This window comes from Uloborus diversus, chromosome 5 (genome assembly GCF_026930045.1).
Source record: "Uloborus diversus isolate 005 chromosome 5, Udiv.v.3.1, whole genome shotgun sequence".
Classification (NCBI taxonomy): Eukaryota; Metazoa; Arthropoda; class Arachnida; order Araneae; family Uloboridae; genus Uloborus; species Uloborus diversus.
The window spans coordinates 82571399-82585170 of record NC_072735.1 but is presented as its reverse complement, the minus strand read 5'-3'; the positions used below and the strand labels follow the sequence as shown (position 1 = coordinate 82585170).

Here is a 13772-nt window from a genome sequence, read left to right as displayed (position 1 = left end):
TTAAAGTAATGAATGATTAAATATTAAACCCATTGTTACAAAAATTCGTTGCCTTACAACAGCAATATTAATAGTAATCGTAATGAAAATTTTAAATCAAAGCTTCTCCGGAGCAAACATGAATTTAAAGTCATTTACATATTTGGAAACTTTACTTTTTGCGCACTTAGGAAAACAAAGTAGAGAGCTTTTTTTTTTTTTTAATTCTACAAAATTTTATATGCTTAAATATTGTGCTTTCGTTTCTAACTGAATACTATTTCGTTATTCATACTTATTGCTATTTTACTTTTCTCGGTAAGGAAGAAACTCGATTTTTAATCACGTCAAAGCGGTATGTTTCGAGTTCTTTCAGTTTAGTTATAAAAGAAAACGAATGAAAATAGCGATTGTTTCTCACACTTATTACTGACCCAGGCAACGCCGGGTATTTTTGCTAGTATTTTTATAAATTGGTTGGTTGAACTGAAATTCTAAATCTTTTATTGCCTTAAAACTGAAATAGAATAATAATTTGTTTCATAAAATTGTAATACATACAAAACTTTAGCAGTTCAAATAAAATCAGTGTTTATCAAAAATATTTTAGATCTCAACAAAGTTTAAAAGACTGCTGATATTCTCCATAATAAAATTCAGTAGGTTTTTTTTTTTTTTTTTTTTTTTTTCAGATTGTACCCTTCGTTTCATAAATCTTTCGAATTGGTTAAAACTATTTCAAATCGTTCATGAAACGTTTAAGCGTTACGCCTGCTACGTGAGTTAGTAAAAAAAATTTCAAAGACAAAGTAAGCAATCGAAGAATTGCAATCGCCTTAAGAACATCTGTGATTTCTTTATAATTCACTAGTAGTATCCGCACGGCTTTGCTCGTAGTAGAAAATTAAAAAGTCATTTGGCTCGCCAGTACATTTACAAATACTGGATGAAGAATTTCCCGCCAATTTGCTATATTCATTTGCTTTCCCATGTTATGGTTCCACGTTGTGAAAATTACGTAATTTATTCGTCCATGTTGTGACAATTTTCTCGAGAAAATTTCTTAAAATTGGAATATAAAAAGAACAAAATCGAATTTTCGAAAAATCGCTTCGAGGTGCACACCTCCATGCTACGAATTTCATGAAAATTGGCCGAACGGTCCAGGCGCTATGCGCGTCAGAGACATACATCCAGACAGACAGAGATCCAGACAGACTTTCAGCTTTATTATTAGTAAAGATAAAGACAATATCCAAAAACCAGTCAGCATTCAAATTTTGAAGGGTTTTGAACAGACTTTTCAGTTTATTTTCGAAAAATTTAGTTAGTTATAATAAAATAGAAGTTTTTGGGCTTGCTCAACGTTACTGATTACAGTTAATCTAATCTTTTTATCATCTGTATTGATTTTTTCTTTTGCAGGGGCATGTGGGCGAGCGTGCAACCAAGCACAGGCAGCCCTACGCCAAGCACCCGCTCCAAGCACGCGATGTGCGTGTGCCAGTCGGGGGCCATCTATTTACTAGGTGGAAGGAGTGCCAACTTGCCCCTCAAAGACGTATGGAAGTTCAACACAGGTCAGCAAACTTTCTTTTGATACTTTTCCATGCAATTCCCTGTAATCGTAGGTTGCAGGAGCGGACTGGCCCATCTGCCTCCCATATGTGCGCCTTATTTATTTATTTATTTATTTTTACCGCGCCCTAAAACCTGTGCGTTTTTCTTGTTTTTTTTTTTTTAATCATCATTATTATTCGCGCTCCCCCTTTTTTTTGCGCCCTTTTGGAATCAAGGTTAGCACCCTCTTGGGGGTCAGAGTCCGCCCCTGGTTGGTTAGTTAGTTCCACTGGGTTTTTTGGTGCAAGAGGCTTGATAGGCTGTACTGCCCCAAATGATTTTTACGGATTTAGTATGAAAAAGTGCCAAAAAGCGAAAATGTTAAAAGAGCAAAAAGATGAAACTTCTAGAATTTTGGGAAGTTCTGCCGAAATAAACACATCCACAAAGTTTTAATTTTTGAAAAACGAACCGAAAGAATGAACTGAAAAACATTTTTGAGAAACATAAAAGCATTTTCAAGAAAACAAAGACATAAGAACGAACTTCAAGTGAAACAGAGAAATCTAATCTCCCGAAGGAAGGGGAACAAGTTCGGATGAGGTGTGTCTTTGTGTTCCCTAGTAATTTCTTCAAAGATAGATGAAACTGATTGAAAATTTTAAAGCGAATATGATTGAAAATTGGACAATTGTGGTAGTGAGAAGCAAAGGGATGTAAGTGGACTTTAAGTTTCGAGAAGATAGCATATACTATCCCTTGCACCTACGCGGAGGAAAGGTTCTCCTAACCATTTGTACAGGTTAGCTCAAAAATTTTAATTTTGGCACTTACAACATTTTGCTTCTCACTGCCTTTATTGCAAAGGATGTACAACACTGTCTGATTGACATTGTAAGTTTTGCATATTAGAACTGGTTCTCGAGAAAAGATGTTTGTGAGGGAATCTTGTGTAACGAATACAAAGAATGAATAGGGGGTAATCTTGTGTAACCAATATAAAGACGGGCTATTATAGCTTTTTCTCTTCTGGTGATCTTTGATGACTTGAACTACTCGATTATTATGTAACGTCAACTCGATTATTATGTAATTATCTACTGGTTGATTCAGAGCTAATCGTTCAAAAGCTGCATGCAAGTCGCGCACACGATAAAAAGCAAGAATTATATACGGACCTATAGTTGCAAACGCAGTGCTGGTCCGCATTGCACATTAGGGTGATTCAAAAAAAACGTTTTTTCAGCTAGAGTTCAGGACATCCCCTATTTATTTTAGACTTACTAATAGTATTATGCTGTAAAAGTTATAGCTTCATACTCCAATTTTCATACTCAAGAGGATGCTCAATGACCCCTCAATTTAACATCAACCATAGCATAGAAAATGCCACAACTTTAGAAACATTTAATATCCAAAGCTGTTTTTTTGTAAATGATTTTTTATTGCAATGTATATGCATATTGCTAGTGTATTTTATAATAGGTAGCATTGTTTTTTCAGTTCAATGTATTTTTAAGCCCCCCTCTCCATACTTATAAAGTTTGGGGAATGGGGGGTTGAGCACCCTCTTCCAGTTGAAATAGGAAACTAAAATTCTTTTAGCATATTGCTATCCACAAGTCTAAAAATATTGAGGGGTGTCCTGTTATCTAACAGAAACTTTTTTTTTACATGCATTTTCGAACCACCCTACGCTACATGCACACAAAGCAAAAAACTGATACATGAGAAACATGTCAGACATTTATTGCACAAAGACGCTTTTAGACTAAATTTTAGTTTTTAAAGAAAGTTTTAAGCAGTTGTTGAAATTCGAGGCCTGCGGCTGCAAATGCATGTAAGCGTATAAACAACGGCTTGAAACCTTTCTTAAAAACTAAAATGTTGCGTGAAATCGTCTTTGTGTAATAAATGTCTGAATGGTTTCGCATCCGTCAGTTTTCGGCTTTATGTGCATGTAGCGGGTCAGCATTGCGTTTGCATTGCAACCAGATGCTCCTCTATTATTCTTGCTTGTTATTGTGTGCCTGAACCTACAGATTTTGAACAGTTAGCTTTGAATCTTCCTTTATGTGTACTTTAAAGGGCTTAATTTGTAACAAAAGAAAGTCCTTCAGTCTTCACAATTTATTTTCTTGCGTTAATAGTCTATGATCCGCATAAAACACATATAATTGAATTATTTCCGAAATCTTAAAAGTATTTTTTCTGAAAGAGCATGCATAAAAAAAGTAAGTCTTAACCATTTTTTTAAATAATTTGACAAAGTTTAATATTTTTTAACAACTTTTTTAATCGGTGCGCGAATTGAAATTCATTTTTTACGCTTCTGCACATGACATTACAAGTGATGAAAAGTCATTCACTGATGCCATTAGAGCAAATTATCATATCCTGGTTACGCGGTTGACAACAAAGCGTAAACGTTTAGCTTACCAATGGAGTAGCGTGCCAAAGTACATCACTTGTGACGTCACAATGACCACGCCTTATTTCTAAAATCGGACAATTAAAAAAATTAAATATAAAATAAGTGTTGGGAAAATGAAAGTTTTTTTTCCCCTCGCTCCATGTTTTTTTTTTTTTTTTTTTTTTTTTTGCTTATTCTGTCAGTTTCAGTGACTAAAAGTAGTACTTTTGACCGAAAGAAGTAACCCCATTCAAAAGAAGTACTGGAGCTGAGCTTCCAATGAAAATTAAGCCTTTATGATGTGCATAAAACTTTAAGGTACGTAGTGCCACAAAGATGGTCAATATCTCTTTTGTAGGTGACAACAATCGGTTTCTCTTTGTACTAAAAAATGGTTTTGTCAAAGAAATTGTGTATGTGACTGTCCCATGTCAAAGAGACCCCATAGTACCCATAATAGTCATGAAGTTTGGTACAAAATTACTTCAGACCCTGAGGGTTTGCACCTCAGTGCTGGGAGGGTTTTTTCCCTTATTAATTTTTTAAGCTAAAATTTCACTCAAATGGCCTATTAAAAGGATGAAAGATAACCCACTCTCTTTAATATTGTCATTCGAAATACCTTTTTTTTTCTGCACAAGATGAAGTTTGTTTCAATTATTTTTTCGGACATGGGGTTCATAAAAGTGAGGCAGATACTCTGGTTTTACACCAATAAATACGAGAAAAAAAGCCTCAAAAAACAATCTTCTTGATAAGATAAATAAATACCTTTGTGCAGAACAGTAAAGTAAGACAAAACAACGTTAGAAGAAGCACAAGCACACAAGACATCCGACAAAAGCCAAAAATCTTTTCATCCATAAGCTCATTATTTTTTGCATTGAAAAAGGCGTTCCCTGTAACGCCGAAACACGTGTCTGCTGTAATTTACAAATTTGTGCTTCTTCTAACGTTGTTTTGTCTTACTTTAATCTTCTTGATGTTTTTTTAAATATTTTAGAAAAAATACCCCCTGAGTCTCCCTTGTTGTTACAAATGTTGATACTTTTGAACTTTTCACCTTTTCAGCTCTGCAGAAGAATGTTAAGGGCTAGTAAAATGCTCGCTTCTACTCCTAATAAAAATAACGTCTATGACACTGTCGAAAACTGAAGAAAATAGGAAGGGAAGGACCTATCTCAAAACGGGTTAACGAGGTGGGGGAGAGGGTGTTCATTTTCAGATGCAGGGAGACATTTAAAATAATAATTAATAAGAATGATGTCAGAAGTATTTTGAAGGGGTTTTTTTTTACCGCTCAACGTAATTAATTTTTGAGATTTTTTAAAAAGTTTTTTTTTTTTTTTAACTTTTCGGAAGTGCTCTAAAATGTTATAACTCTACTATATGTATTTTTTGCTGTATTTTATTGACTACTTCCAAAAGTTTTCAGTTTAGAACCATAAATGGATCAGCAGTTATAGCAAATAATGTGTAAACCTTTTGCTAAAATTTGTTTTAAAATCTTAAAACTCATGTTTTATGGGCAGGATTCAAAAATGATATTTTTCGAAAATATCCGATATTTTGATATATGGATGCTTCACTTGCCAAATCAAATAACTCCATAAAACAAAAAGTCGAGAAAAGTGATGAAGAAAATAATGTTATCCATAGGAGTGAATGGACCCTTCTGTTACATTTTCTGCCATCACAGGATCAGAAATGTACTGAACCAAACCTTTAATACAAATTCACATTCTAAGCATTGATTAAGCACTATTAAAGCAGAAATGAGGATTTTTTTTTTTAAAGTGGAGTTAATCGATTTGGCAACTGAGGCATCCATATCTGTATATATAAAATAGCTTTTTCTGACTTACAATCAACGCACAGCCAAAACTACTGACTGAGACTAGAAAGCTGAAATTTGGAACATAGGTTAATTTTATAACGTAAGCGCGTGTTAAGAAACAATTTTTGGAAATTTTAATTTTAAGGGGGTGAAACTGGATGGGGAGCGTTCTTCACTCATATGCAAAATTCTCAAGAACGGGCTCGAGTTCAGGGTCGAACCAGGTATTGAAAAATTAGAAATTTTACGAGGGTTACGAATATTCCAGCCTCATCCACGTAGGATGCTAATTAACGGAGATAATAATTTAAAGCTCAATTTTATGTCCACTTGAACATATGTCTATGCCAAGAAATGGTCCTATTTTTTCGGTTTTTGTACCGTTGGAAAGCCCGTAAAAAATAATCATTTCGAAAATATCCGCAATTACTAGAGCCACGGACATCGAAAAATGACTACAAAAAAGGTTAGAAGCGTTTGAAGTAAAAATTAATTTATATCAAAAAGAAATTTCTTCCTCCATTTTTTGAGCGAGATTAATTTTAGCTTGAAAAAAAGCTGAACAATATTATTTGTTGCCATTTCTTGCTTGAGTATCAAAAAGTAAAATTTCTTGCAATTGGTTTTTAACACATTGGGGCTTTGTGTGTGTGTGTGTGTGTGTGTGTGTGTGTGTGTAGCAGGTCATTTAAAATATGTTCCCTTTTGGCTAGGTTTTCGCAAGGCAATGTTTTCATGTACGATTTTAATGGATGCGTAGTAGGGTGGTCACAAAAAATCGACTTTCGAATTTCTTCCGCGGCACCTCCCCCTAAAATGTGCCAATGGACTAGAAAACATGATTTGCAAAGTTTCAGCTTAATCCGATTATATTAACACGTGTCGCAAAGAAGCTTAAGTTACGAAAAACAGCGATTTTTAGCAAAAAAAAAAATCGAAGTTTTTCCCCTTTAAAACTTTTCATTCTAGATATTTCGTTCTGGTCTCATTTTATAGGAAATTTTATTCTCGTTTATCCATTTTTTTAAATAAAAGTTACAGAATGGTACTTGGCATTATTCAGGCATAGGCGGATTTAGGACTAAGTTCCTGGGGGGGGGGGCGAGATTTTTTTTTTTTTTGAACAACATTTTAAATTGCCCCCCCCCCCCCCCATGTTTTGGTCTGTTTTCCTCTGATGCATAAGGCCATGCTTTACTTTTTTTTGTGTCGTTTTCATTAATGTGTTTTCATGCTGTCCTATTTGAATTGACCTTAAGAGAGGTGACTGGTATCAAGAGAGTGACGCAGGGCTCCCTTTTAAGTAGGACATAGAATATTCCCTAATGTAGGGGGTCCGGGGGTTTGTCCCCCGTAGGAAATTTTGTAAAATGGATATAGAATTCTGCATTTCAAAGCCTTAAAAGGATTAATTGGATAGACAAAAATCTCTGGAAAAAAGACAAATATATATTTTTTTTAAGTTTTACGATTTAAATGTGCTTTGTAATGTAAGTTAATACTTTAAAAGAAATACTATACAGATTTAGAAAATATGTAACATGAGAGTAGCATACTACTTATTAGAACAATTCATAATTTATACACTTGATAAGAAATAAAATTGAAGCACACTTTGCTTAGGAGTTTCAAAGGCTTGTCTAATTATTTTCAAGGTTTGGTTGGTTAGATTGGGTGTTTTGGCACAAGAGCCCTAATAGGTTATAGTGTGCCAATTCTTTTCAAGGATTTTAGAACATTTAATAATTTAAGGCGCCTCATTTACACTTTCCAGTCTCTGAAATTGAGTTCTAGATTATACAATTGTACAGTATTATTCAAACTTTGTAAAAAAAAAACAGCTACTTTAAGTTTAAAAGAAAAAATAAACTATAAAATTTTCTCATTACAATTACCTTGTTTTTAATTATAAGCAGTGCAGAAAACGAAAAGGAATAGAGGTAGTGTATCATTTTTTCCGGGCTAAACAGATTAACAATATGCAGTAGAAGCAAGATAAAAGCAATCAGTACAAAAGAATTTCCAAAATACTGCATTTGGGATTAAATAAATAGCAAGATATGAAACATGTGAGTCACAAAAATTTATTTCCAGTAATATGTTAAAAACGTAAGCTCCATGATTTTTACACTTTTGATGCAGGTTGTAGCAAGGAGCTGAATTTGACATATTTTTGCATTCCTCCTCCTACCATTTGTTAGAAATTTAAAAATTTCAAGTTTGTAGCCACACGTTTTCAAATATTCAAGGTTTTCAAGCACTTGAAAATGAAATTAGTTTTTTCAAGCACTTTTCATTTTTTAAGAAATGCAATTTTTTTGCGAGTTACGGACCCACTTCAAAGCAGTAGCCCGAAGCTATGGCTTGTTTATCTTATAGGCAAATCCGGCCCTTTATGTAATTCACTCTTACCTGCAGATTTTTGTAATTTTTACGAAAATTCGTCAGTTTTTATGGTTAAAGGATTTTTACAATTTTACCAATCTGAACGTGTGAATTCCAGAAGGTTCTTCAAATAGTTTTGTCTGTAAGAACACAAAATATCTCGTTTTTGAAACCACGCAAATTGAAAATAAACATTCTGAGAAAGAAAACAAATCATAACGAGTAGATCGTTCTGTTAGCGCAAATGGGGGAGGGGGAGGGGGGTTCTCTTTGTTTTAGGTTCTAATTTAATACTTGTCAATTATTATAATAGTTGCAGCTGAATGCATAGCTCGTTTAGCCTATATTTTCATTTATATACTTGCCCAAATGGTTTTCAGTCCAAAATAGTGAATATAGGCATATATTTAGCACTCCAGTGACAGCTGTACTATTAGTATTTAATGTTCTTTTTTTCTTCTTTTCTCCCATCAGAAAAAAACATTCGCTATTCTCTTCATTTTCATTGAACTATCCAAAAAAGAAAAAAAATAATGATTTTTTTGTTTTAGGATTTTGGAAGATGTGTTCTTACTCTTTTAAGTCCTCCCAAAACTTGTGTGCATTGCCCCTCTATGCCCCCCTTCAATAAATCCAAATAATAATCCAAATATAAAAATTCTCCCTTCTGAACAAGTCAAAAAAGAAAAAAAAAATGATTTTTTAAAATTTTTTTTGAAGATGTGTTGTTACTATATAAAGTCCTCCCAAAACTGGGGGGGGGGGCATTGCCCCCCTCTGACCCCCCATAAATCCGCCCATGTATTCAGGTCAAATCGTGGAAGATATCATCAATAAGGAATTTTCATGCAAAGACCTAAAAGCATTACAATATTCAATTATATTTATTTGCTCTTTGTTAATTTTAATTTATCCAGTAAAAAGGCTTCATTTGAAGGTATTTTAAAAATTAAATGCAACAAATTGCTGATTCAAAATAAAGGAACTAAGCTGTTTAGAAGAGAAAGCAATGAGTTTAAACTACAAAAAGAAAAAAAAATCAAATGCATTTTATTGCTAACACTGTTAAATGACATACACTGAAAAAACATACATCATTATGTTACTACTTTTCATTGACAAGTTAAAGTGGTAATGGCTTCGATTATGGTAGATTTTGATGAATGTGGAAAGTGCCTGCGCTCAGGCATAACTTGTAATAGGAACTGTCGTTAGTTAGAAATTAGTTTTACACCTATTTCAGCTGTGACATTGACAGCCCTTAAACTGTTTACTATCTTTTTAGTTTTAATATAATATTGGTTTCTACACTATTCATCAAGATCAGTATTTGAAAACTCTATCGATTTCGAATCTCTTTAAAAAAAATTGAATCTCTTAAATAGTTTGAGGAGAAATGAAAAAAATCTACTTTGTCCAATGAAGTAAGCTTTTTTCAGATAGAGCTGTGCTTTTGTATCCCTATCATCACAATCATCTTTATTATCTCATACTTCGGATTTTAATTTTGCAGCCTCCCTTGTTTTGATTTTTTTTTTTTTTTTTTTAAGTATCATCAAAAAAGAGAAATGCAACCTTCACTGAGTTCAGGATGACAGATGGCTAATTATTTTATGTAGTTCTGTGCCTACATCATCTTCATAAATATTCTGGTATTGCACCAAGGATTTTACTAACTGTAGATCTTGGTTGGGGGCCAAAGCTGGATCTCAGAATATAAACCATACTTTTCCATAACTATCGATGAAAAACAACCAAATATCTTCAATACCTTTTATCTCTAAATCGATTAAGGAAAGCTGATTTATGAAAAGATATATCTTTAAAGAGTATATGAGGCAGTGAGAAGCAAAGGGATGTAATTGACAGAATTTAAGTTTTGGAGATAATCATTACAAATAATAGGGGAACCTCTACTCTGCTTAGGGGCAAGAGATGGTACTATTAGCTCTGGTAGGGGCTGTTATATAGCATGATTTAGAAAAAAGTTCAATGAAAGCATACCTAGGATCTGAACTCTAAACGCGTTTTATAAGGAACTTTAAAAAGTCCACTTACATCCCTCTGCTTCTCACTACCTTATATGGCCTTGGTCATCCATCTGGTGCGATGAATAGCTCCAGGTACTCGAGAAGTAACGTTGTTTGGAGAAAGACTCCCTAAATAAGTTAGGCAAAATTGAATGTATTCCTTGTAGTCATCCGTAAGCTGCTACTGATTTCATTTCTCAAAAAGAAAACATGAAATTTCACCAGAATTGCTTATTTTGATTTTAATCTTCTATACTTGCTTTGGATTGCTTCTTATCTATACTATTCATCCTAAAATTCTTGAAAAATCTCTGGCTGAGGACAAGTGGACGTACCTGTTTTGCAAATCAAATCTTCTTTTAAACCAACTTCTAAAGTATGATAGAGACTTGCTAAATACAAAAACTTTTTCTGTAACAACTGCAATCACAAAACGCAGTTTTGCACTGCAGAAGCCCTAACAAGTCCCCGTCTAAGAACACAGACTACTTTCATGGGAATCGTAGTTTTTCCTTTCTCTAGTGTGTCGAAAGCCCTTACAAGACTGGGATTTTTAAGCTATTGCTTAGCTCTGAACACCGAGGAATAAAGCAACGTTCTTTATTTATGGCCTATTCAGCTAATTTCAAAAGTTTTACACGCAGTTGTTTGTTTTAGCTTTGAGTTTTAGAGACATAACTATAGTAAAGTGAAATCCTGTTACAACGAACTTCGAATCACCAGAAATTTAGTTGTAACAAGGTTTAAGTAGTAATGAAATTCAAGCAACATAATGGAAATCAAATCAGGGCTAAAATTTTCTTTCGTTAGATGGGATATTTCGTTGTATCGGTATTCGTTGTAACGGGGTTTCACTGTACATTTCTGATAATATTGCTGTTTTTGCTCTGATTACTTAACATTGTAAGGGGGTTACAACCTCTAACTAAAAGAACTAATACAATTTATTTTTTCATAATTCATTCTTTTTACGCGATTTGAAGGATATTAGCTACGAACTGACTTGGAAAATCTTGAATAATGTTCAATCAATTTTTACAAGAATTTAAATGAAATTAGACTTAAAGGGAATAAAATTCCTTACAAAATGAGACCAGAACAAAGTTTCTAGAATGAATGATTTTGGTTTTACAGATGAAAAACTAAAATTTTTTGCTAAAATTTGCTATTTTTCGTAAGTTTAGCCTCTTTGCGGCACATGTTAATATCATCGAAATGACTTGAAACTTCGCAAATCACATTTACCAGTCTATTGGCACATTTTAGAGGGATGCCGCAAAAGATTAGATGAAAAAAGTTTTTCCCCATGTACCTTGTGACCACCCCAGTGGCGTAGCGTAGGGGGGGGGCAAAGGGGGCACTCGCTCCGGGCGGCACTTTGCCAGGGGTGGCAAATTCTGCAACACTACAATAACATCGAAAAGGCTTTTTTTTTTGTTAAGACGGCGCTTTGCTAGGGATGTATCACTAAATGAACATCAAAATGTTTTTTTTTTTACTCTTTAGTTCTAACTTGTCTCAGGAAATTTTTCTTGTTGAAACACGAGCACGAAATAGTGGATACTGACATTCATGCGGACCATTATCTCTGGCGCTGACATAAAAAGACGAGAAGAGAGAGGACAATCTCGTTGGAGAGGATTATAAATCACAAAGATCGACAAGTAGGCAGGGGCGGACTGGGTTCCCCAAGAGGGCGCCAACCTTAACTACCAAAGGGCATGAAAGAACTGAAGTTCAAGAGCGCAAAGGTTTTAAAGATGCAAAAATAAACGAAAGCGCACAGGTTTGAGGGCGTGAAAAAACGAAGGCGTACTGGTTCAAGGGCGCCAAAAATAAATAAGTAAAATACACGAATTCCCACAGGTTTGGGGGAGCCAAAAAAAAACGAAGGAACACACAGAGGACGTTCAAGGGCGCATCGGTCCGCAAGTCCAGTCCGCCCCTGCAAGCAGTCACTGCCTTAACTAACGTGATCGCTCCTCCCCGTGTTTCCCTGGACGGGATTAAAAGACCTTATGCGCCCTTGTTTGTTTGTTTGTTTTTTCTCCTCCCGCCCTCAAACTTTTTTTTTTCATTTTATTTTTTGCTTTCGAACGTGTGCGCCTTCGGGTTTTTTGCGTCCTTGATCCTGAGCTCGTTTTTTTTTTTTTTACTCGCTTTCAAACCTGGGCTTTTTTTTTTTTTCGCCCTCGAAATTTTTTTGAGCAATCACGATTGCTGATTGTTTTCACTTGACTGTTTTTGGCGTTCCTTTGAATTTTCCCACCGCCACCCTCCGCACCATCATGGTCGACGGGACCTACACACACATACACCTACACACATACAAATACATGCACACACGCATACATACAGATACCCACACATACACACACAAAAACATACACACACATACACACAACTACCCACACATTCATGCCTGCACACAGACACAAACACATATGCCTACACACACATACACATAACCCGTACACACACACACATACCCCCCACACACAAATACACACGCCTACATACACACACTCGTGATTGCGAAAAAACATAATTTGAATTCAAGATGTCAAAATTCAAATTAATTTTTTTTCTTTTTTTTTTTTTTCATTTTATTTTATTTGTGCCATCAAACGTGTGCGCTTTCAGTTTTTCCCCCCTTTTCTTTCGCCCTCCCGTCGAACCTGTGCGCCTGTTTCTTTTTGCACCCTCAAACCTGAGCGCCTTCTCTCTTTGAACAAGTGCGCTTTCGGGTTCTTTTAATACTTTTTTTTTTTTTTTTTTTTGCGTTCTCAAACCTATGCATCCTTTTTTTTTCCGCCTTTGATCCTGAGCGTCTCCGTTTTTTTTTTTTTTTTTTTCACTCTCAGACCCAAGCGCTTTTTTTTTTCTTATTTTTCTTTCCGCTCTGGATTTTTTTTTTTTTTTTTTTGAGCAATCACGATTGCTTTTTGTTCTCATTTGACATTTTTTGATGTTCCGTTCCTTTTTCAACTTGGACCAGGGCCTCTGCAGCACCACCGCTCGCCGTCCTCCAGGCGCGGCTGTCCCCCTGTCTTCAGATATCCGCTTCTCCTGGTCGGAGGCGTCCATATCTACGCACACACACAAACACACACTCATGTCTGCGCACAGACACAAACACACATACATACACACACACACTCATGCCTCCATAGAGCGCCTACACATACACGCGCGTACACATACAGCACCGCCTACACACACGCGCGCGAACACACACAGCACTGCATACACAACACGCACACACACAGCACTGCATACTCAACACGCACACACACAGCACTGCATACACAACACGCACACACACAGCACTGCATACACAACACGCACACACACAGCACTGCATACTCAACACGCACACACACAGCACTGCATACTCAACACGCACACACACAGCACTGCATACACAACACGCACACACACAGCACTGCATACACAACACGCACACACATGCATACATACACACACACGTGCACCCACACACATGCGCCTACACAAACACACACGCGCATTCATACACACACATGCTCGTGATTGCGAAAAACATAAT

At 35.4% G+C, this 13772-nt stretch overlaps 1 protein-coding gene across 1 annotated transcript in view; it reads left to right on the top strand.

Annotated features, from left to right (window-relative positions):
• The first annotated feature begins 1345 nt into the window (after positions 1 to 1345).
• LOC129222613 (uncharacterized) overlaps positions 1346 to 13772 on the top strand; it is a 60563-nt gene continuing 48136 nt past the window's right edge. Inside the window, exon 1 of the mRNA XM_054857137.1 lies at positions 1346 to 1559. Coding sequence (XP_054713112.1) covers positions 1409 to 1559 — 151 coding nt within the window. The 5' untranslated portion in view covers positions 1346 to 1408. The remainder of the gene's footprint in view (positions 1560 to 13772) is intronic.